The following is a 26,766-nucleotide window of genomic DNA, read 5'->3' as shown; positions in this document are numbered from 1 at the left end:
TTAACGGTCACCTGAGTTAGAATATATAATGAAACAAATAATGAAACAAATTAAAGACATACAAACACTATATGCCGGGCCTTGAAGTTAGTCAGTGATTTATAAATTTGACTTTTTAGACTATGAAGAGTATTTGCTTCCATCTGTGAACTTAGAAGTATTTTTTGAAATCTTAGTCATTTTGACCCTGTTTGGTCCTGCCCCTCTGGTCCCCCAGGGGGTCATCGAGGACTGATATGGATGTTAAAATGCTATATCTTAGGCTAATAATTCTAATCAAGTTTGACTACTTTCCTATGAAAATTGGGCAAATAATGTTCACAAATATGTTTTTCCTATATAAACTAAAGTAAACTTGACCCCTCCCCAGGGGATAACGTGAGACCCCAAGGTCATATAATTCACAATTTTTATAAAACACCTTAAGACCTTTCCATCTATAATAATTTGATTCTACTATTTCCAGAATTTTAGAAGATTTTTTAAGTTTTAGCCTATTTGACCCTTTTTTAGCCCTGCCCCTCTGCCCCCAGGGGGTCGGCAAGGACCAATATGGATATGATATTAAAATGCTATCTCAGGCTAATAATTCTTACCAAGTTGGACTCATTTCCAATGAAAATTGAGCAAAAAATGCTCATTAATGTGTTTTTCCTATATAAACTATAGTAAACTTGACCCCCTCCCCAAGGGGAAACGTGAGACCCCAGGGTCATATAATTTACAAATTTTATAAAACACACTTTAAGACCTTTTCATCTATAAAGTGTATTTGATTCTACCATTTCCAGAATTTTAGAAGAATATTTTTGAAGTTTTAGCCTATTTGACCTTTTTTGGCCCCGCCCCTCTGCCCCCAGGGGGTCGGCCTGGACCAATATGGATTTGATGTAAAAATGCTATCTCAGGCTAATAATTCTAACCGAGTTTGACTCGTTTCCAATGAAAATTTAGCAAAAAATGCTCATAAATGTGTTTTCCCTATATAAACTATAGTAAATTTGACCCCCTCCCCAGGGGGAAAACGTGAGACACCAGGGTCATATAATTCACAATTTTTGTAAAGGATCTTAAGAACTTTCTATTTATGAAAAGTATTTGATTCTACCATTTCCAGAATTTCAGAAGATTTTTGAAGTTTTAGCCTATTTGACCCCTTTTGACCCCGCCCCTATGGCCCCTGGGATTAAATGGCCATCTCAAACTGATAATTCTGACAACATTTGACTCATTTCCTATTACAAATGACCAAATAATGCTCAAAAATGTGTTTTCCCAATATAAACTATAGTAAACTTAACCTCCTCCCCAGGGGGAAACTAGAGACCCCAGGGTCATATAATTCACAATTTTTGTAAAGGACCTTAAGAACTTTCTATCTATGAAGAGTATTTGATTCTACCACATCTGTGAGTAGAGAAGAAGATTTTTGAAATTTTACTCAATTTTACCCCTTTTGGCCCCTCCCACAGCCCCCTGGGGGGTGGGGACCATATAATTCACAATTTTGATTGGCCTTCTGCCTTAGAAGGTTTGTGCAAAATTTCATTGAAATTGCTTCAGTAGTTTTGGATAAGAAGTCGAAAATGTAAATTGTTTACATACGACAGACGACGCACGACGACGGACAAAAGGCGATTAGAATAGGTCACTTGAGACTTCGTCTCAGGTGACCTAATAAGGTTTGCAACAGACACTTTTTCTTCTTTCTTTTTTAATCTACGCTAATGCACATAAATACACTTTATAATAAAACATTTTAAAATTGTTACATAGACACAGAGACATTGAAGTATAAAATGGCAAGTTTTTATTCAATATTTCAACTCAAATAATTTTACATTGTAAACAATTCGCTAAAAATAACAAAAATTAAACAGTGTCATATTAAAGAAATTTAGAATATAATGATAATACTGTAATTATAACAATGATTTAATTAGTACCATGATCTTCTCATCAGCTTTATATATATACATGTAGATATATCACGGGTATACACACATCAGCTTTATATATATACATGTAGATATATCACGGGTATACACTCATCAGCTTTATATATATACATGTAGATATATCACGGGTATACACTCATCAGCTTTATATATATACATGTAGATATATCACGGGTATACACTCATCAGCTTTATATATATACATGTAGATATATCACGGGTATACACTCAGCGGCATATAATTAATTAACATTAATACATTGTACAGTAAAACACAGTTAACCTCTGGGGACCAACAAAATCACTTTGTTATAAGCATAGTTTGTTATACAAATATCACGAACATCTTCTAAAACTAAAATTCAATCATAAATTTGCTGAAAGTATGTTTGTTATAAAAGTGTTTCACTGTAGTGAAAATTTTAAAATGTTTCAAAAATAAAACTCTGTTTTTTTACAATTGAGAAAAACACATACATACACACTAATGACTACCGCCGGTAGTTTGACATTGGATGAAAGCAACAGAATGCCTTATCAACTGTAGAAAACTATTTATCCCCCTGTATAGGAAGCAGTTGACCTCACTTTTGATGTCACTGAACCATACTTCAGTTGGCTAGGTGAACATCAGGTGTTACCACTTAGTCAGCCAACCAGAAGGTCAATTTGTAATTCAGAGTTTAAATAAGTTAATACTTGTAACAGTATGTTATCTTTCTGATGGGCCATGGTAATACTATATTATGCTCAAAACTTATAAATCACATTCAATTGCCTGAATGTCAGAGTGTGAGTACATGTAGTCTTTAAAAGGTGCTCGAAGAAAACTTGAGGATCAAGCAGGTGACCCTTGACCTTTTCACATCTGTGCCCTGGACACAACCTCAAACAGCTTCATCAGTCTGAATCCCCGCTGAATTATATTATTATGCTATGTATAGGTACCAAAGGTAGTATGGAATCTCCAAGTAACCAAGTAACCAGTTAATAGCTTCTCGTTAACGTTAGAAGTTATCTGTACCTTTTTGCTGAATTTTTACCTTTGGATAATGGCTGAGTGTATATCTGTTTCAACTGACCATGAAATTAAGAAACAATTTCTAACAGGCACCACTTCTCATCTGGACACAAACAATAATAAAATAAGAAACAATTTTTAACAGCCACAAAAAAGTGCTGCCTTAATTTGTAAGCATCCACGTTCAGTTATTGCTAGGAATGATTAGTATTAATGGTAATTAGAATCTAATGGTCAATATATTATGCACTAGATAACAGTCAGGATTATCTCCCTTCAGTAAGAGACACGATAGTGACCCTAGCCTTGTCGTAAACACCAAGGAACACGGCTCCACCAATAGAAATCCATGTCACCCTCGGGACTACTCCGGCGAACAGACTGTAACAAAAGCATTCTTATATTAAATTCTATCACTCAGGTACACAAGGTTAAACAAAAATTGGGCCGTATCTGAAAATACTTTTACAAGTTCATGTAGTTAAGATGTACATAAATTATAAGTTAATGTTTTGTTTTCAGGAAATTTGAATATAGTGGATAAAAGGAAAATATATGTAAACATTTTTCAAAAACCCAAATATCTAAATTCATCAAGTCAGTAAATCAACAAAAGGCCCAGAGGGCCTGTATCGCTCACCTGGTTAGTATAATGCCAAGTAATGTTCTGAATACAGGTTCATTGTTTCTTTTCTGCAGGGGTCCAAGCCAAAATTTATACAAGTTCTGTTCCCCTTCCCCAAAGGATTTTTGTGGCCAAATTTGGTTAGAATCCATGCAGAACTCTATGTCTAGTAGTGATTTTAAGGAAATGTTGACGGACGGACGCCGTGTCATGACATAAGCTCACTGGTCATTTGAGCTAACAATTACATGTAAATGATTCATGTCAATTTTGGTAGTAAAAGTTGATTATGGTACAAGCTTGGAGAACCTACTAAAACCCGGTTACAGAAGCGTTTTACAACATGAGATTAATAAATAGTATTTTACTGACCCTCTGGCACCCTTTTCAGAGTAAACGGTCCTCAGGGCGAAACCTATATTGCCTGTAGCCAGTGGAGTCCCAGCCTGTAATAGAAGGATTTATTATAGAATTTTAGTCACTGTTGTTATACAGTTTTACAAATACACAATTGTCAGTTGTTTCCTATAATGTATTACTGTGAAATCATTTATTTTCGTTGGGCTCAATTTTCATGCAAAGTTTTACAATTTCGTTGGCACATTAATTCGTGGATAAAACCTTACACATTACTAGTACTGTTAAAATACACAGTCGACACTGCCACCTGTACTGTGTGATCGCTGGAGCCGAGGAACCAAGCTCTGAAACACAACACAGTTACAACCACAAGCTAGAGTCGATACTCAATCTGTGTTTTTAAAGATGTGTCCATGAAGCAATTATCGTGTCACATTGACAATTTCTAGATTGACTCAATCAATTATTCGTTGGTATATGTAGACATAGTCTACCAAATTTTGAAAAAAACTATCTTTGTTTGAACAATAACAATACTTTCTGGCTTTGAACTTGTTATGCTACATTGTACTCCCTAAAATAGACTAGATGCAGTGAGACACTAATTATCCTATAAATGCATAAACTTACCAAATATTTGTACATTACAGGTGTATATTCATTAAAAAGATCAATTTTCGACAGAAAAAACAAAATCCCTAAAAAATTAAACCCCCACGAAAATTAATGATTTCACAGTATATAACTGTTTATCTGATGAACATTTTATGCAGAACCATTCTTATTTTAGTCTAAAATCTACTTACAATACAAGAGGCCCAGAGGCCTCTGAAGGACTTTGAATATTTATCTCTAATTCCCCTATTGAGCCCCACTCTTTCTGCTCCAGAGGGTCAGTGCCAAAATTTATACAAACTCTGTTCCCCTTCCCCCAAGGATGTTTCTTGCCAAATTTGGTTACAATCCATGCAGAACTCTATGACAAGTAGCGATTTAAAGGAAATGTTGACGGACAGACGGCGGACAGACGAACGATGGACGCTGCGCCATGACATAAACCCACATGCCTTTGGCCTGGTTAGCTAATAACTGGTCATATAACCATGTCACATGTGTAATAGCACTATTGTGGTTTCACAGATAATAATAACGTTATAATCAAAACATGACATTGTATGACTTTCTCGGTTGACAAAAACATCAAATACAAGCCTGATTTTGCCACTTTTATATAGCTATGAAAATGAAAATTTTGTTTATATTTCCATAAATTTAAGTTATATTTCAAATAGAATCTTACACTCTTGGCAACACAACATGAAATTCATGAAACTTGTGACATATCAAATTATTAAACTTTCATATTATGTAGCGACAAGTACATGTATAAGTATCCTCTATATAATTCACAGAAAAGGAAATTGAAAAATAAAACAAGGACATAGTCATTCAGATCCCCCGCCAATGGAGATATCAAAGCTGAAGTAAGTTTGATTGTGGAGACTTATGTGTATGAAAAAAACAGGAAAAAGTGCAAAAAATGAAAACCTAAAAATAGCAAAAGGTACTACTAGACCATAAAATGAATGTGTCTATGAAGTGGAAATATCTCTGCTGGTTTTAGAGTTATGCTCCGAAAATGAACCTGCTACAAAAATATGATATTTTCAGCAATGTTTCTATGGTTACAGAAAAAAGCACAAATAGTGAAAACCTAAAAATAGCAAAAGGCACTACTAGACCATAAGAACAATGTGTCTATGAAGTTTCATGGAAATATCTCTGCTGGTTTTAGAGTTGTGCTCCGGAAACGATTCTTACACAAAAATCTGCTATTTTCAGCAATGTTTCCATGGTTAAAGAAAAAAGTACAAAAAGTGAAAACCTTAAAATAGCAAAAGGCACTACTAGACCATAAGACTAATGTGCCTATGGAGTTCCGTATATATATCTCAACCGGTTTTCCAGTTATGCTGCGAAAACGAACATGGTACAAAAATATGATATTTTCAGCAATGTTTCCATGGTTACGGAAAAAGTGCAAAACATGAAAACCTAAAAATAGCAAAAGGCACTACTAGACCATAAGAACAATGTGTCTATGAAGTTTCATGGAAATATCTCTGCTGGTTTTAGAGTTGTGCTCCGGAAACAATTCTTACACAAAAATCTGCCATTTTCAGCAATGTTTCCATGGTTACAGAAAAAAGTACAAAAAGTGAAAACCTAAAAATAGCAAAAGGCACTACTAGACCATAAGACCAATGTGTCTATGAAATTTCGTGGAAATATCTCTTCTGGTTTTAGAGTTATGCTCCGGAAACGAACCTGGTACAAAAATATGATATTTTCAGCAATGTTTCCATGGTTACGGAAAAAGTGCAAAAAATGAAAACCTAAAAATAGCAAAAGGCACTACTAGACCATAAGACCAATGTGTGTATGACGTTTCGTGGAAATATTTCAACTGGTTTTAGAGTTATGCTCCGGAAACCATTCGTACGGACGGACGGACAGACGGACGGACGGACGGACGGAACCCATTTGTATATCCCCCGCCAACTTCGTTGGGCGGGGGATAATTACAAAACCAGGGCTCCAACAACATACAGTATAAATATTTGGGCATATATATGTTCCAGCCAATTGACCAATCGTGCATATTTGTCTTTGTAGACAAGTAGTCCATTTTAGCTACATAATTATAAAATATGGAAGACTACCTTTGCTAACATGATCCTTGTCTTGGCTACATCCAGAGGTGTTGTCACTCCCGCACCGATACAACCTACAAGTAGAAAAACATCCATACGTATATGCTTGTTTTATTGAAAGTGAATCTGGTCTGAATCCATACCACCTCAAAGCACTTTATACTTAAAACAATTTTTATATCTCAGCAGGTTTGTAACTCAGTATGTTTGTGACAGCTCTGGATCAGTCTACTTTATTGGTAAGCAAATATTTAAAGAGGAAATGGCTGACTTTTGTATGATATCATCTAGTATGATACTGTTATACATCTTGTACAGCTAGTAATGATTAAGTCATTCAAGGATTTACCTGGTACAGGTTTTAATGGGGAAGGAAATCCAAAGACCCCCGAGAAAAAACAGTTGATATTTGGAAACTATAGGCCTCTAATTCACAGCCCAGAGGAGGAGGAGGACTGGTAATAAATATGTCGGACATCTTAGCAACATGACTACATGACATGTATACTGTACTGTAAAGTAGATCTGCTCATACTTGTCTATGATTATCAGATATTACCTGCCATTGCTCCACATAATGCAGACTGCCAAGGGTCAACCGCTTTACCTTGGTACGATGACCATCGCATCTACAGCAAAACAAGGAAATGTGTGAATGTTTGACCAGTACAGGTATGGCTATTTATTAAATGATAACATTATATTTTGCGTTAGAAAGGAAGGTTCCTTTATTAAGATATTTTTACCTAGTTTGTGTAATGCTTTCCTATGGAGTGTTCTAATTTCAGAAATCCACCTTAGTACTAGGGAGACGATAATGGGGTAACATTTCCTAGACCAAATATCTAAACAGACTGAAGTAAATAGCTTTGATCATTATCTGAATATTTACTAGAAAGTGTTACCTTTAGGTACTCCCATATAGGGAACTGGATAAAAGAGAATGGCATCTCTCTGATCACAGTGCTGATATAGCCACGGAACAGCCCTGGGAACCCCTGTAACAATAGACATGAAACAATAGACATGTAACAACAATAGAAATGTAACAATAGACAACAATAGACATGTAACAATAGACGATAGACATGTAACAATAGACAACAAAAGACTTGTAACAATAGACAACAATAGACATGAAACAATCGACATGTAACAATAATAGAAATGTAACAATAGACAACAATAGACATGTAACAATAGACAACAATAGAAATGTAACAATAGACAACAATAGACATGTAACAATAGACAACAATAGAAATGTAACAATAGACAACAATAGACATGTAACAATAGACAACAATGGACATGTAACAATAGACGATAGACATGTAACAATAGAAATGTAACAATAGACAACAACAGACGTGTAACAATAGACATGTAACAATAGACATGTAACAATAGACAATAGACATGTAACAATAGACAACAAAAGACTTGTAACAATAGACATGAAACAATCGACATGTAACAATAATAGAAATGTAACAATAGACATGTAACAATAGACATGTAACAATAGACATGTAACAATAGACAATAGACATGTAACAATAGACAATAGACATTTAACAATAGAAATGTAACAATAGACAATAGACATGTAACAACAATAGACATGTAACAATAGACAATAGACATGTAACAATAGACAATAGACATGTAACAATAGACGATAGACATGTAACAATAGACAACAATAGACTTGTAACAATAGACAAAATAGACATGTAACAATAGACAACAATAGACATGTAACAATAAAGAGACATGTAACAATAGACAAAATAGACAATGCATGTAACAATAATATAGACATGTAACAATAGACAACAAAGACATGTAACAATAGACAACAATAGACATGTAACAATAGACAACAATAGACATGTAACAATAGAATAACAATAGACGATAGACATGTAACAATAGACAACAATAGACTTGTAACAATAGACAACAATAGACATGTAACAATAGACAACAATAGACATGTAACAATAGACAACAAAAGACTTGTAACAATAAACAATAGACATGTAACAATAGACAACAATAGACATGTAACAATAGACAATAGACATGTAACAATAGACATAGACAACTAGACATGTAACAATACATGTACAATAATAGACATGTAACAATAGACAATAAGACATGTAACAATAGACATAACAATAGACATGTAACAATAGAATGTAACAATAGACAATAGACATGTAACATAGACAATAGACATGTAAAAACATAGAAATGTAACAATAGACAACAACAGACATGTAACAATAGACAACAATAGACATGTAACAATAAACAATAGACATGTAACAATAGACACAAAATAGACATGTAACAATAGACAAATAGACATGTAACAATAGACATGTAACAATAGACAATAGACATGTAACAATAGAATAGACATGTAACAATAGACAATAAAGACATGTAACAATAGACAACAATAGACATGTAACAATAATAGACATGTAACAATAGACAATAGACATGTAACAATAGACATGTAACAATAGACAAAATAGACATGTAACAATAGACAACATAGACATGTAACAATAGACATGTAACAATAGACAATAAGACATGTAACAATAGACAATAGACATGTAACAATAGACATGTAACAATAACAAACAAGACAATAGACATGTAACAATAGACATGTAACAATAGACAACAATAGACATGTAACAATAGACAATAGACATGTAACAATAGACAAAACATTAGACAATGTAACAATAGACATGTAACAATAGACAATAGACATGTAACAATAGACAATAGACATGTAACAATAGACATGTAACAATAGACAACAATAGACATGTAACAATAGACAATAGACATGTAACAATAGACAATAGACATGTAACAATAGACATGTAACAATAGACAATAGACATGTAACAATAGACAATGTAACAATAGACATGTAACAATAGACACAATAACATGTAACAATAGACAAACAATAGACATGTAACAATAGACAATGACATGTAACAATAGACATGTAACAATAGACATGTAACAATAGACAATAGACATGTAACATTAGACAATAGACATGTAACAATAGACATGTAACAATAGACATGTAACAATAGACAACAATAGACATGTAACAATAGACAATAGACATGTAACAATAGACATGTAACAATAGACATGTAACAATAGACAACAATAGACATGTAACAATAGACATGTAGACATGTAACAATAGACATGTAACAATAGACATGTAGACATGTAACAATAGACATGTAACAATAGACATGTAACAATAGACATGTAACAATAGACAATAGACATGTAACAATAGACAATGACATGTAACAATAGACATGTAACAATAGACATGTAACAATAGACATGTAACAATAGACAATAGAAACATAGACAATAGACATTAACAATAGACATGTAACAATAGACATGTAACAAACAATAGACATGTAACAATAGACATAAATAACAATAGACATGTAACATAAAAACAACAATAGACATGTAACAATAGACAACAACAGACATGTAACAATAGACAACAATAGACATGTAACAATAGACAATAGACATGTAACAATAGACAATAGACATGTAACAATAGACAATAGACATGTAACAATAGACAATAGACATGTAACAATAGACAATAGACATGTAACAATAGACATGTAACAATAGACAATAGACATGTAACAATAGACATGTAACAATAGACAATAGACATGTAACAATAGACAATAGACATGTAACAATAGACATGAACATAGACAATAGAATGTAACAATAGACATGTAACAATAGACAATAGACATGTAACAATAGACATGTAACAATAGACAACAATAGACATGTAACAATAGACAATAGACATGTAACAATAGACAATAGACATGTAACAATAGACAATAGACATGTAACAATAGACATGTAACAATAGACATGTAACAATAGACAATAGACATGTAACAATAGACATGTAACAATAGACAGACAACAATAGACAATAGACATGTAACAATAGACATGTAACAATAGACAATAGACATGTAACAATAGACATGTAACAATAGACAAACAATAGACATGTAACAATAGACAATAGACATGTAACAATAGACAATAGACATGTAACAATAGACAATAGACATGTAACAATAGACATGTAACAATAGACAATAGACATGTAACAATAGACATGTAACAATAGACATGTAACAATAACAATAGACAATAGACATGTAACAATAGACAATAGACATGTAACAACAATAGACATGTAACAATAGACATGTAACAATAGACAATAGACATGTAACAATAGACAATTGACATGTAACAACAATAGACATGAAACAATCGACAGGTTTGGGTTGGTTTCTCCACTTGAGGGCCCAGAGCCCGATACTCACCTCCTGTTTTAGAGTAGAGATAAGTATTGACGTCAGGTTTGGGTTGGTTTCTCCACTGGAGGCCCAGAGCCTGATACTCACCTCCTGTTTTAGAGTAGAGATAAGTATTGACGTCAGGTTTGGGTTGGTTTCTCCACTGGAGGCCCAGAGCCTGATACTCACCTCCTGTTTTAGAGTAGAGATAAGTATTGACGTCAGGTTTGGGTTGGTTTCTCCACTTGAGGGCCCAGAGCCCGGTAGTCACCTCCTGTTTTATAGTAGAGATAAGTATTGACATCAGGTTTGTTTCTCAAATCGAGGGCCTAGAGCCCAGTACTCACCTCCTGTTTTAGAGTAGAGATAGGTATTGACATCAGGTTTGGGTTTGTTTCTCTACTGGAGGCCTAGAGCCTGATACTCACCTCCTGTTTTAGAGTAGAGATAGGTATTGACGTCAGGTTTGGGTTGGTTTCTCAACTCGAGGGCTCAGAGCCTGGTACTCACCTCCTGTTTTATAGTAGAGATAAATATTGATTTGGACCTCAGGTTTGGGTTGGTTTCTCCACTTGAGGACCCAAAGCCCAGTACTCACCTCCTGTTTTAGAGTAGAGATAAATATTGACTTGGACGTCAGGTTTGGGTTGGCTTGTGCTCTTTGCTTTATAACCTCCACCGGTACTCGGATAAGACAGGCTGACTGTTAAAAACAGAATTAATCTTAATGTAACATAGAAGGTTGATTAGATTAACGTCCCATTAAAAGGTCATTGATGGACAACCCTCCAATGTATGCTGTGTGTTGATTGTGTGCATGTTTTTGGAGGCTGCAGTATGTTTGTGTTGTGTGTGAAAAGGCCCCATTCATGTGTACATACTTACAACTTCCCCAAATGAGGCCCCCATCATGTGTGACAATTAATGTCTCTACATACTTACAACTTCCCCAAATGAGGCCCCCATCATGTGTACATACTTACAACTTCCCCAAATGAGGCCCCCATCATGTGTGATAATGTCTCTACATACTTACAACTTCCCCAAATGAGGCCCCCATCATGTGTGAGGCTGTTGCCCAGTTTTCGCCCATTGTTCTCCTGATCATTGTCTTTGTCACCTCATATGTACAGAAAAACAAAGCAGCTGCAAACAAATTCAGAAACTTGTCAGACGAATTCAATAACTTGTCAGACGAATTCAGGAACAAGTCAGACAAAATGCTATAAATAGTTGGTTCTACTTCACTTTTCTGTCATTTACAAACACATCATTAAACAATTAATTGACCCATCGCCAGGCACTATATGTAGCCATGCCTCATGCTTGCATACACATATGTTTCCATTCAATGTTAGAGCAAACATCGTAGCATACACAATACAACAAGAGATCCCAGAGGGATCTTGGCGCCCACCAAAGAATGATCTATGTCTGACAATGGAAAGAGGGATCTTTTCCCTGCTTTTCAAACTTTTTCAAACACACTATATATAAAATTTGAGACAGATCGCTATAGTACTTTCTAAGAAATAGCGATAACAAACTTCAAGTATCAAAATCCAAGATGGCCGCCTGTCGGCCATCTTGTTGACCGATCAGTCCCAAAATGCAATATACACAACAAGAGTCATAGGGGAACCTGTATATGAAATTTGAGAAAGATCCCTTCTGCACTTTTTGAAAAATAGCGGTAACAAACTTCAACTATCAAAATCCAAGATGGCCACCTGTCGGCCATCTTGTAGACCGATCAGTCCCAAAATGCAATATGCACAACTAGGGTCCTAGGGGAACCTATATATGAAATTTGAGAAAGATCCCTTCAGCACTTTTTGAGAAATAGCGGTAACAAACTTCAACTATCAAAATCCAAGATGGCCGCCTGTCGGCCATCTTGTAGACCGATCAGTCCCAAAATGCAATATGCACAACAAGAGTCATAGGGGAACCTGTATATGAAATTTGAGAAAGATCCCTTCAGCACTTTTTGAGAAATAGCGGTAACAAACTTCAACTATCAAAATCCAAGATGGCCGCCTGTCGGCCATCTTGTTGACCGATCGGTCCCAAAATGCAATATGCACAACTAGGGCCCTAGGGGAACCTATATATGAAATTTGAGAAAGATCCCTTCAGCACTTTTTGAGAAATAGCGGTAACAAACTTTAACTATCAAAATCCAAGATGGCCGCCTGTCGGCCATCTTGTTGACCGATCCGTCCCAAAATGCAATATGCACAACTAGGGTACTAGGGGAACCTGTATATGAAATTTGAGAAAGATTCCTTCTGCACTTTTTGAGAAATAGTGGTAACAAACTTCAACTATCAAAATCCAAGATGGCCGACTGTCGGCCATCTTGTTGACCGATCGGTCCCAAAATGCAATATGCACAACTAGGGTCCTAGGGGAACCTACATATGAAATGTGAGAAAGATCCCTTCAGTACTTTCTGAGAAATAGCGGTAACAAGAATTGTTAACGGACGGACGGACGGAAGGACGCGGCGACGAACGGACGACGGACCAAGGACGAAAGGCGATTTGAATAGCCCACCATCTGATGATGGTGGGCTAAAAAGCAAATCCACGTGTGGTTTGATTGACAGCTGGCGATCTGTCCATTGTATGATTCAGAACTGATGGACACTACATTGCAACAAACATTTGGATAATGAGGTGTGATTTATATCGCATCTTAGAACTATTGTAATTTCCATGAAAGATATTTCAAATGTTATCTGATGAAGATTCTTATCTTTAACACACCATCTTACCATTCTTATCTTTGAACAAAATGAAGCACAATCCTTCATCTTGCCCTCATACTAATAATTTCATAATGAGGTTTTTAAACATACCAGTGGGGGCTGATCCAATCACGACCGGAAGTAGGCCTGAATATATTCCTCTGAAACCTCCAGAATTCAGAAAACCTTGTTGACTTTGTAGGCGTGTCTTGATGGTATCCAATGGAAACAGTGACAGGTCGACGGAAATGCCAGCTGCTGCCCCAGACTGGTATATATTAAAAAGTTCGAATCAATATCCATTAGAACTACTTCACCTTTAAAGGGACATGAACCTTAAATAAATTGTTCTGTATGCTTAGATATGGTTTTCAGATGTTTATTGGATATTTTATTACAATGATTGGTTATCTAAAACGACAGGAAAACATGGGGAATACCTACCACAAAAATGATAAAATTTATATAGACCGTCATATTCTATTTTTGGAACACAAAACAAAAGCTGGCCAAAAGCGAGGTTATAATGAACATCAAACTTGGTAACATGACAAGGAATATTAGTTTTCCACATTTTAAGATTATTTTGTAATTTACGATGGTTGACAAAAAAAGTTTAAGCCATATTTCTTAATATTTGTTATAAAACAATTTGCATTTAGCGTAAGAGCGATAAGTCCAAAGTCAAACAAGACTTTTCATTCGACTGGGCACCGCTAAGGGAGGTTCTTGACTTATTACACATATATACATCACGCAAGTATAAAGTGGGAAGTTGCTTCCGTCTCTTGCATTTCAGCGATCCATTCATATTTACCTACTTCCCCAATCGCACACATTACTGACTCTTTATGTACTGTTTTCTATCGGAATTCGTTTGTGTTCGCTTCACTCACGTTTTTGACCCACCATTTTGTTTACGTTAATTTAATTTGTGCAGTGCATTGTGGGTGGTCACTAAAGTTAAACACTACTTTTTTTATCACACTCAGCTACAAAATTTGACCGGGCCGGTTCAAAATACAGAAAGATGAATTTCCATTATAATTGTTTAATTTGACACATTTGCACAATAACTGATATATATTACTTAGTAAGGTATCTGACACGTCTTAAATATCAAGGATTTATAAGTGAGAAGGATTCGTGACTATCTCTTTACATTACTAAACACCACGCGAGACGCCTATGAACCGGGAATAAAAACCGTTTTTCTCAACAAATACTTGTCTTATCGAGTCAAACGAAACACCAATGTAAAGTTTATTAAATTTCACAACGTATATAACTTGCTTTAAAGACGGAATATTTAGAGGATATGTCTTAAATTTTCGTTAAAAAAGATCGACAGCTCATGAAATGACGGCCCCGCTTCAGAAAGTAAGACGGTAACCCTCCACCTACAAGCTACATCAAAGGCTGCGCCGGCGGATATCAAAGGAAAATCAGTCGTCGCCAAACGTCAAGGTCAGTGCACAAACACAAAAGCGCCTGCCTTGGACTTCCCCAAAACCCAGTGCGACTTATTTAGGTTCATGTCCCTTTAAATTAATGAATGGAGGTATACTATGGGAGATATATGGAAAATGAGAAAAGGAGAAGATGTCAGGACCAGTCTGTGTTTCTTTTGGAGATTTTTATGCTCCCTGATTTGTCACAGAAACATAAAGCTTCATTAAAATAGAAGAATAAATCATAACATCATTTCTCTCAGAGTTCTTCATAATAAGACAGATAAAATTATTAGATTATTATACTGTCAACAAGATACACAACAGTAAAACAGTCAGTGTTACTGTGTCATAGCTATAAACTAAACTTTATCCGTAACAAAGTACATAATTATGTACATGTATATTGTTTATACTTGTGAGGCATAATAAAAGTAATACAAGAGGCCCAAGAGGCCTTGACGGTCACCTGAGAGCTGATACAGAAAGAGCATTGCAAAGTTGGTTCAAATCTGTAAAAAGTATGTACGTATTAGAATAAACATTAAAGTTTGAACCTTCGTATTAGAATTTTTATTTTTTGTTTTTTTCATTTTGATAGTTAGTTTATTATGTTACCAAACGTTATGCTTAAAATTCCAATTTGCTTTGCCAACGTTAAACAACAAAACCAAACTAGAAGTCAGTCAGTGTCAGTGATTTTATAAATTTCACTTTTTAATCTATGAAGATTATTTGATTCCATCATACCTGTGAATTCAGAGGAAGATTTTTGAAATTTTAGCCATTTTGACCCATTTTGGCCACGCCCCTCTGGTCCCTGGGGGTCAGCCAGGACCAATATGAATATGGTGTTAAATGCTATTTCGATCAGGCTAATAATTCTAACCCAGTTTGACTCATTTCCTGTTAAAACTAAGCAAATAATATTCATAACTGTGTTTTTCCTATATAAACTATAGTAAATTTTACTCCCTCCCCAGGGGAAAATCTGAGATCCCAGAGCCATGAAATTCAAACATTTTGTAAAGGGCCTTAATCAAAACTATCTTCAATCCATGAAGAGTATTTGGTTCCATCGATCTGTGAATTCAGAAGATTTTTGAAAAGTTTGCCAATTTGACCCCTTTTGGCTCCGCCCCTCTGGCCCTTGGTGGTCGGCCAGGACCAATATGGATATGATGTTAAAATGCTTTCTCAGGCTAATAATTCTAACCCAGATTGACTAATTTCCTATGAAAACAAAGCAAATAATGTTCATAAATTTGTTTTTCCCATATAAACTAAAGTAAATTTGACCTCCTCCCCAGGGAAAAATATGAGATCCCATGGCCATGAAATTCACTATTTTTTGTAAAGGGCCTTAAGACCTTCCAATCTATGAAGAGTATCTGGTTCCATCAAATCTGTGAATTCAGAAGAAGATTTTTGAAGTTTTAGCCTATTTGACCCCTTTTGGCCCTGCCCCTAAGGCCCCTGGGGGTCGGCCAGGACAAATATGGATATGAAGATAAAATGCTATCTCAGGCTAAAAATTCTAAATCAGTTTGACTAATTTCCTATGAAAAGTAAGAAAATAACGTTCATAAATGTGCTTTTCCTATATAAACTATAGTAAACTTGACCCCCTCCCCAGGGGGAAACACGAGACCCCAGGGTCATATAATTCACAATTTTTGTAAAGGACCTCAAGACCTTTCAATCTATGAAGAGTATTTGATTCTGCCATTTCTGGAATTTCAGAAGAAGATTTTTAAAGTTTCAGCCTATTTGACCCCTTTTGGCCCCACCTCTCAGGCTCCTGGGGGTCAGTCGTGGAACAATTGTTAATAGGATTCAATGGCCATCTCATACTGATAATTTTGACAACATTTGACTTATTTCCTATTTCAAATGACCAGATAATGCTCAAAAATGTGTTTTCCCTATACATATAAACTATAGTAAACTTGACCCCCTCCCCAGGGGGGAACGCGAGACCCCAGGGTCATATAATTCACAATATTTGTAATGGACCTTAAGACCTTTCAATCTATGAAGAGTATTTGATTCTGCCATTTCTGGAATTTCAGAAGAAGATTTATGAAGTTTTAGCCTATTTGACCCCTTTTGGCCCCACCCCTCAGGCCCCTGGGGGGCTGGGACCATATAATTCAAAATTTTGGTTGACCTTTGGCTATGAAAGGTTTTTGCAAAATTTCAACAAATTTGGTTCAGTAGTTTTGGAGAAGAAGTCGAAAAAGTAAATTGTTTATCACCATATGACGGACGACGGACGACAGACGACGACGGACAGACAACGACAGACAAAAGGCGATTAGAATAGGTCACTTGAGACATCGTCTCAGGCGACCTAAAAATAAAGAATCATACGTACACTTTTTAAAGAATATGATATAATAACATTGTTTTGTTTACAAACGTCTCTAACTGCCAAAACATCTTACAAAAATTCTTAAATGTATTTTCCCCATACCTACACGTAAAATACTAGGGTAATACACTCATGCCGCCTGAGGCTGTATTGCATGGCTACCCATGCAACAAAGCCTTGTGACATCATAGCGTTAATAAAATAACTATGTTCTGGGTATAATTCTTTTCAGAAGCTAGGCTGGATTTGCTCTAGAAGTTAAAACCAACAGAATTTGCGTTGAAAATTTCACACAATTTTCATGTATGGAAAATAGACTTGCAGTCGTGTTTTTTTTTAAATTTAATTCAAAATGGCAGAAAAAAATAGAAGTAAAATTGCAATAAAACATTGAGGTATGAGAGACAAATACTCTTTCTTATGTGATTATGAAGGATAGGGATATTTTACCCTCAGGGTCACAAAATGTAGTAGAACCTTTGGCAAGCTTCAGGTTTTATAACATTTTGTGACCCTCGGGTAGAATATCCCTATCCTTGATACTGACCAGCAGGGCAACTTTGAAGTTGGTGTCCGTCATGATGTGGCGTAGGTCAACCCACCACTTACATCTCTAGATCTCTGAAAAACAATATATGTACATAATTATTTATTGTCAGGATGTTCTGAATACAACTACAGTACACAGACAGAAACATAGCAAATGTGCTGGAAAAAGTACGTAATATATTAATATTTAGTCCAACAGATGACTTGGCCATTCTGGCTTAATTTTAGAATAAATGTCAAATTGATCTGTATATCTGTATATATAAACATCTAACAGGTCTGTACCAGTATATACATTTTGTTCCAGGCTGTACCGGTACATAATGTTTACTCCAGGCTGTACCGGTACAAACATTTTGTTCCGGGCTGTACCGGTACATACTCTTTATTCCGGGCTGTACCAGTACATACTTTTTATTCCGGGCTGTACCGGTACATACTTTTTGTTCCAGGCTGTACCAGTACATACTTTCTGTTCCAGGCTGTACCGGTACATACTTTTTATTCCAGGCTGTACCAGTACATACTTTTTATTCCGGGTTGTACCAGTACATACATTTTGTTCTGGGCTGTACCAGTACATACTTTTTGTTCCAGGCTGTACCAGTACATACATTTTGTGCCTGGCTGTACCGGTACAAACATTTTGTTCCGGGCTGTACTGGTACATACTTTTTGTTCCGGGCTGTACCAGTACATACTTTTTGTTCCAGGCTGTACCGGTACATACTTTTTATTCCGGGCTGTACCAGTACATACATTTTGTGTCATGCTGTACCAGTACATACTTTTAGTTCCGGGCTGTACCAGTACATACTTTTTGTTCCAGGCTGTACCACCCCGGGCTGTACCGGTACATACTTTTTGTTCCGGGCTGTACTGGTACTTTATACTTTAAGTTCCGGGCTGTACCGGTACATACTTTCTGTTCCGGGCTGTACCATTACATACTTTCTGTTCTGGGCTGTACCGGTACATACTTTTTGTTTCAGGCTGTACTGGTACATACTTTCTGTTCCCGGCTGTACCGGTACATACATTTTGTGCATGGCTGTACCGGTACAAACATTTTGTCCCGGGCTGTACTGGTACATACTTTCTGTTCTGGGCTGTACCGGTACATACATTTTGTGCCTGGCTGTACCGGTACAAACATTTTGTTCCGGGCTGTACAAGTACATACTTTTTGTTCCGGGCTGTACCGGTACATACTTTTTGTTCCAGGCTGTACCGGTACATACTTTCTGTTCCAGGCTGTACCGGTACATACTTTTTATTCCAGGCTGTACCAGTACATACTTTTTATTCCGGGTTGTACCAGTACATACATTTTGTTCTGGGCTGTACCAGTACATACTTTTTGTTCCAGGCTGTACCAGTACATACATTTTGTGCCTGGCTGTACCGGTACAAACATTTTGTTCCGGGCTGTACTGGTACATACTTTTTGTTCCGGGCTGTACCAGTACATACTTTTTGTTCCAGGCTGTACCGGTACATACTTTTTATTCCGGGCTGTACCAGTACATACATTTTGTGTCATGCTGTACCAGTACATACTTTTAGTTCCGGGCTGTACCGGTACATACATTTTGTGCCTGGCTGTACCGGTACAAACATTTTGTTCCGGGCTGTACAAGTACATACTTTTTGTTCCGGGCTGTACCGGTACATACTTTTTGTTCCAGGCTGTACCGGTACATACTTTCTGTTCCAGGCTGTACCGGTACATACTTTTTATTCCAGGCTGTACCAGTACATACTTTTTATTCCGGGTTGTACCAGTACATACATTTTGTTCTGGGCTGTACCAGTACATACTTTTTGTTCCAGGCTGTACCAGTACATACATTTTGTGCCTGGCTGTACCGGTACAAACATTTTGTTCCGGGCTGTACTGGTACATACTTTTTGTTCCGGGCTGTACCAGTACATACTTTTTGTTCCAGGCTGTACCGGTACATACTTTTTATTCCGGGCTGTACCAGTACATACATTTTGTGTCATGCTGTACCAGTACATACTTTTAGTTCCGGGCTGTACCAGTACATACTTTTTGTTCCAGGCTGTACCACCCCGGGCTGTACCGGTACATACTTTTTGTTCCGGGCTGTACCGGTACTTTATACTTTAAGTTCCGGGCTGTACCGGTACATACTTTCTGTTCCGGGCTGTACCATTACATACTTTCTGTTCTGGGCTGTACCGGTACATACTTTTTGTTTCAGGCTGTACTGGTACATACTTTCTGTTCCCGGCTGTACCGGTACATACATTTTGTGCATGGCTGTACCGGTACAAACATTTTGTCCCGGGCTGTACTGGTACATACTTTCTGTTCTGGGCTGTACCGGTACATACATTTTGTGCCTGGCTGTACCGGTACAAACATTTTGTTCCGGGCTGTACAAGTACATACTTTTTGTTCCGGGCTGTACCGGTACATACTTTTTGTTCCGGGCTGTACCGTTACATACTTTCTGTTCCGGGCTGTACTGTTACATACTTTCTGTTCCGGGCTGTACCGGTACATACATTTTGTTCCCGGTTGTACTGGTACATACTTTTTGTTCTGGGCTGTATCGGTACATACTTTTTGTTCTGGGCTGTCCTGGTACATACTTTTTGTTCCAGGTTGTACCGGTACATACTTTTTGTTCTGGGCTGTATCGGTACATACTTTTTGTTCTGGGCTGTCCTGGTACATACTTTTTGTTCCAGGTTGTACCAGTACTGTATACTCTATGTTCCAGCTAGGCTGTGTCAGCTACTGCACATGCCTTTGAATTTTGTATTGTGTATGCTGCAACATTTGCAATGACTTTGAATATGTACATGTGCGTTTGTGAGCATGAGGTGTGGCTACATTCTGCATGGCCACCTGTCAATTATGGTCACTGTCATGACCTTACAGTCTTACTTCCTTGTCTAAAGTACCCACTAAAGTATATGTACTTCCTGTGAGGTATCCTGTTGATGATGGCATATCAATGGTTTTATCTGTGATTTCACACATGAGGAAGTAGATGACGAGACTTAACTATATGTACCGGTATTATATACAATCTATATTATTTTGACTTCATGGGGCAAGGAAGTAATTCCAACCGTGTAGATAAAAATGATTGTCAAATTTTCAATGCAGTCTGCCCCTTTATCAAGATACACATTAAACAAACATATGATCAGATGATATAGAATTAACAATGAAAACAAGAGATCCCAGAGGGATCTTGGCGCCCACCAAAGAATGATCTATGTCTGACAATGGAAAGAGGGATCTTTTCTCTGCTTTTCAAACTTTTGCAAACATACTACATATAAAATTTGAGACAGATCGCTTCAGTACTTTCTGAGAAATAGCAGTAACAAACTTCAACTATCGAAATCCAAGATGGCTCCTTGGCGGCCATCTTGTTGATCGATTGGTCCCAAATCGAAATATGCACAACTAGGGCCCTAGGGGAACCTACATATGAAATATGAGAAAGCTCCCTTCAGTACTTTGTGAGAAATAGCGATAACAATCTTTAACTATCAAAATCCAAGATGGCTGCCTGGCGGCCATTTTTTGACCGATCAATCCAAAATGCAATATGCGCAACAAGACCCCTAGGGGAATCTACATATGAAATATGAGAAAGATTCCTTCAGTACTTTGTGAGAAATAGCAATAACAATCTTTAACTATCAAAATCCAAGATGGCTGCCTGGCGGCCATTTTGTTGACCGATCGATCCAAAAACGCATTATGCACAACTAAGGCCCTAGGGAAACCTACATATGAAATTTGAGAAAGATCACTTCATCTGACTTTCTGAGAAATAGCGATAACAAACTTTAAGAATCAAAATCCAATATGGCTGCCAGGCGGCCATCTTGTTAACCGATTGGTCCCAAAATGCAATATGCACAACTAGGGCCCTAGGGGAACCTACATATGAAATTGGAGAAAGATTCCTTCAGTAATTTGTGAGAAATAGCGATAACAATCTTTAACTATCACAAGAGATCCCAGAGGGATCTTGGCGCCCACCAAAGAATGATCTATATCTGACAAAGGAAAGATGGATCTTTTCTCTACTTTTTAAACTTTTTCAAACATACTACATATAAAATTTGAGACAGATCGCTTCAGTACCTTTTGAGAAATAGCAGTAACAAACTTCAACTATCAAAATCCAAGATGACTCCTTGGCGGCCATCTTGTTGATCAATCGGTCCCAAATCACAATATGCACAACTAGGGCCCTAGGGGAACCTACATGTGAAATTTGAGAAAGGTCCATTCAATACTTTCTGAGAAATAGCGATAACAAACTTTGAATATAAAAATCCAAGATGGCTGCCTAGAAGCAATTTTGTTGACCGATCGGTCCCAAATCACAATATGCACAACTAGGGCCCTAGGGGAACCTACATATGAATTTTGAGACAGATCCCTTCAGTACTTTCTGAGAAATAGCCATAACAAACTTTGAATAACAAAATCCAAGATGGCTGCCTGGCGGCCATCTAGTTAACCAATCGGTCCCAAAATGCAATATGCACAACAAGGGCCCTAGGGGAACCTACATATTAAATTTGAGAAAGATCCCTTCAGCACTTTTTGAGAAATGGGGATATCAAACCTTAACTATCAAAATCCAAGATGGCCGCCTGGCGGCCATCTTGTTTTTCCTATCAGACTCAAAATCTGTATGGCACAAATAGGGACCAAGGGTAACCTCCATGTGAAGTTTGAACAAAATCCCTGCAGCAGTTTTTAAGAAATAGTGATAACAAGCATTGTATACGGACGGACGACGGACGCCGGACGGCGAACGATGGACGACGGACCATGGACGCAGGGCGATTTGAATAGCCCACCATCTAATGATGGTGGGCTTAAAATCCAAGATGGCTGCCTGGCAGCAATCTTGTTGAACGATCGGTCCCAAATCACAATATGCACAACTAGGGCCCTAGGGGAACCTACATATGAATTTTGAGACAGATCCCTTCAGTACTTTCTGAGAAATAGCGATAACAAACTTTGAATAACAAAATCCAAGATGGCTGCCTGGCGGCCATCTTGTTGACCGATCGGTCCCAAAATGCAATATGCACAACAAGGTCCCTAGGGGAACCTACATATGAAATTTGAGACAGATCCCTTCAGCACTTTTTGAGAAATAGGGATATCAAACCTTAACTATCAAAATCCAAGATGGCCGCCTGGCGGCCATCTTGTTTTTCCGATCAGCCTCAAAATCTGAATGGCACAAAAAGGGACCAAGGGTAACCTCCATGTGAAGTTTGAACAAAATTCCTTCAGTAGTTCTCAAGAAATATCGATAACAAACTTCAACTGCCAAAATCAAAGATGGCTGCCTGGCGGCCATCTTGTTTTTCCGATCAGCCTCAAAATCTGTATGGCACAACTAGGGACCAAGGGTACCCTCCATGTGAAGTTTTAACAAAATCCCTTCAATAGTTCTCAAGAAATATCGATAACAAACTTCAACTGCCAAAATCAAAGATGGCTGCCTGGTGGCCATCTTGTTTTTCCGATCAGCCTCAAAATCTGTATGGCACAACTAGGGACCAAGGGGACCCTCCATGTGAAGTTTGAACAAAATCCCTTCAGTGGTTCTCAAGAAATATCGATAACAAACTTCAACTGCCAAAATCAATGATGGCTGCCTGGCGGCCATCTTATTTTTCCGATCAGCCTCAAAATCTGTATGGCACAAATATGGACCAAGGGGACCCTCCATGTGAAGTTTGAACAAAATCCCTGCAGCAGTTTTTAAGAAATAGTGATAACAAGCATTGTTTACGGACGGACGACGGACCACGGACGCAGGGCGATTTGAATAGCCCACCATCTGATGACGGTGGGCTAAAAACAAGAAGACAAGGAAACAAATGGCAGTACTAATATGCTGGCAAGAAATCTAACTTTATAGTTTATATATAGTTTATACTTATAAAGCGGGTTGCTGGATATGTAGGCACCTTTTTGAGGCAAGCGCCGTAGGTACAAGAAAAATGTTTTGAAGGGAGTCCGGGAGTCTCCCCTGGGAAAAATTGAAAATCTAGATTTCAAATGGTGCCATTTGGTCGCTTTTGGCAGTTTGTCCATGATCTTCCATTTTTGAAAATAGTTCAAACCAAATGGGTCATGCTGATCATGATACAACTGTATATTAATGAGCAATTAGATCAAGTCTAAAATCAGAGGAGATTGAGAGGTAAATAAAGCGTAACCTGTCTAAACCAGCCCTTGTCCACTAGGGATCCCTATCTATTCCTACTTCATTGTATGTCATTTTCCTTTGTAATAATCCAGAAACCTGTTTATAAATATGTCAAATATACTAGTCCTGATGGCATCTGGTTTAGACAAATTATACTGTAGAATCTTACTAGCACTTTAGAGAAGGGAGCATAATAATTAGTCAAAGACGCTTTTCTTAATCTTGTAATTAACATGAAGGTAAATATGGCATTTGTAAACATATAGATAAGGTCACATATAACATCTATATCAGTGTCATCAAAGTTATTTCTTATACCTAGATACATTTATGATATTTTCTGCACATATTTCTTTGCTGTATTCAGCACTTATGGAAAACAGCTGCATTTTTTTTAAATCTCAGTACATGTGTCTATTCAACTGTCCTTCTTCCAAGGGGAAAAGTTATTTGAAAAACATTGTTAAATTGGCATCTGTTACATTATATCGGCAATCATGCAGCTCCATTAATTTTGTAAGTTTATTCAAATCAAAGGAAATAATGACTGATGTATACTAAAAACCCTTTTTTTTTTGAAAAAATTTACACCAAAGGATAAGTTGATGGACTTATTTGTAATCATAATAGTAGTATAAATGGGCTTTGCTGATCCAAATTAAACGTTTCTGATATTAAATAAGGATTAAAAAAAACCAATTATATTGGGCAATTTTTTTAACATCAGAAATCTTTTGAGTATTATACATCTGAATGTTGCTCAAACCATATCATATTTGTTGAATAGAAAGATACTATTGCGGATATACAAAGTATTTGTGTTGCCAGTATTAGAATGTGCATGTGAATTATGGGATGGTTGTTCTCTGACAGATGTAAATAAGCTCGAGCAAGTCCAACTTGAAGCAGCAAGAGTTATCACAGGAAACAAACAAAACTTTCACTTATGTATAAACTTCATAATAATCTAACTCCTTCTTACTTAAGTAATCTGCTTCCTCCAAGAGTAGGGGAGCGTAATGCGTACAATGTCAGAAATAATCAAGATTACACCTTACAAAATTATAGATTATCTATTTCTTATGAATCTTTTTTTCAGTCTACTGATAGGTTATGGAATAATTTACCAAGTCAATGTCAGAGAGCAACCATCTATCAATTGTTTTAAATCTAAAATTCAACACAGCCTTGATGCATTACCTTTATTTTCTATTATAGGAAACAGAAAGTTTACATACAAGGTTGCGACATGCTTGTAGCGGTTTAAAATATGTTTTAATTGTTTCAAGTTAATGTAATCAATGACCCATCATGTGAATGCGAAAATTTTTAGAATGTATATTATATTGAAGACAATGTGAAACTTTATTTAACAACATTTCTCAATATTGTAATGTTTGTTATTCTGTTTTTCTTCCAGGCTTTTCAGGACTCTCCTCTTCTAAACAAATATCTATCTCTTGAAAATCTAGTTGGTTATAGCTAGTGTATATTATTGTAGATCTGTATATATGTAATTCTGGGAGAAGGCGTTTCTAAGTTGAGACAACTTGTGCCTTATCCCTATTGTTATGTTGAACAATAAAAATATGTTTAAATAAAAAAAATCAAATCAAACCATATCAGACCATGAGTGTCATAATTACCAGGTACAATGTATTCCTTAGGGTCGCTGGTTACCACAAGTCAGCTGGCAGCAGACTACTCATTCACCGATATTACAGTGTAACTTTTATATTCGCACCCCAATAGGGTCAAGGTAAATAACAGTGACAGGTCAAGGTCAAATGATGACATTTTTCCTGCATTATACCTACACGCCTTGAAACATGCAACTCTGATGCAATAACTATTATACTTGGCATAATATATACACCATGTATAGAGATCTATTTATCAGATTGAACAATTTATACTTGTTACATAAAACATTGAACATATTTCATGACCATTTATTCAATTAACCTTTGACCTAATTAATGAATGATGTAGTATTTAAATATAAATAGACCAATGAGTTTTGCTTTCATTCCATCCTGCCATGTCGCCATATTCATGTTTCGCGATTTTATGTGTAATGCATGCACCAAAAAAAGACAAGAATAAGGCCTACCTATAAAACGACTTCAATAAGCCTGTATGTGGGAATGGAGACAACTCTGGATCTTGTACCCACGTGTGTCAGCTTTGTTGACTTTTGAATTGCTTCTCTTTCTGCGGTATTGTCAATGTTTCAAAAATGGAATTAAATATGTTGTCATTATATTATCAAACATAATTATCCTACAGTAGA

The 26,766-nt window shown here is 36.6% G+C and overlaps 1 protein-coding gene across 3 annotated transcripts; it reads right to left on the bottom strand.

Moving 5' to 3' along the window:
- Positions 1-1,795: 1,795 nt before the first annotated feature.
- Positions 1,796-26,711, bottom strand: LOC138304930 (mitochondrial S-adenosylmethionine carrier protein-like). 3 transcript variants are annotated; one of them, XM_069245336.1, is made up of 10 exons: positions 26,587-26,711; positions 18,230-18,303; positions 13,969-14,125; positions 12,142-12,251; positions 11,704-11,808; positions 7,584-7,676; positions 7,238-7,307; positions 6,688-6,752; positions 3,977-4,050; positions 1,796-3,360 (listed from the first exon to the last, which is right to left on the bottom strand). In XM_069245336.1, exons 2-10 carry the CDS (start codon positions 18,260-18,262, stop codon positions 3,246-3,248), a joined length of 822 nt encoding a protein of 273 aa, XP_069101437.1. In that variant the 5' UTR covers positions 18,263-18,303; positions 26,587-26,711; the 3' UTR covers positions 1,796-3,245. The 3 variants fall into 3 exon arrangements, with proteins under 3 accessions (XP_069101437.1, XP_069101438.1, XP_069101439.1); XM_069245337.1 differs by lacking the exon at positions 26,587-26,711 and adding an exon at positions 26,120-26,256; XM_069245338.1 differs by lacking the exon at positions 3,977-4,050.
- Between the last annotated feature and the right edge of the window lie 55 nt (positions 26,712-26,766).

Source organism: Argopecten irradians, chromosome 12 (genome assembly GCF_041381155.1).
Source record: "Argopecten irradians isolate NY chromosome 12, Ai_NY, whole genome shotgun sequence".
In the NCBI taxonomy this organism is placed as follows: Eukaryota; Metazoa; Mollusca; class Bivalvia; order Pectinida; family Pectinidae; genus Argopecten; species Argopecten irradians.
Note: the sequence above shows the minus strand (reverse complement) of the source record. Positions and strands in the feature narration are given on the sequence as shown.

Bases quoted from the DNA above. Each gene is read 5' to 3' on its own strand.
- LOC138304930 (XM_069245336.1), bottom strand. From the start codon at position 18,262: ATGACGGACACCAACTTCAAAGTTGCCCTGCTG. The intron at 11,809-12,141 runs GTAAGTATGTAG...TGTTTTTAACAG, and splicing joins GGGCCTCATTTGGGGAAGTT to TCAGCCTGTCTTATCCGAGT. The intron at 3,361-3,976 runs GTCAGTAAAATA...CTTTTGTTACAG, and splicing joins TCTGAAAAGGGTGCCAGAGG to TCTGTTCGCCGGAGTAGTCC.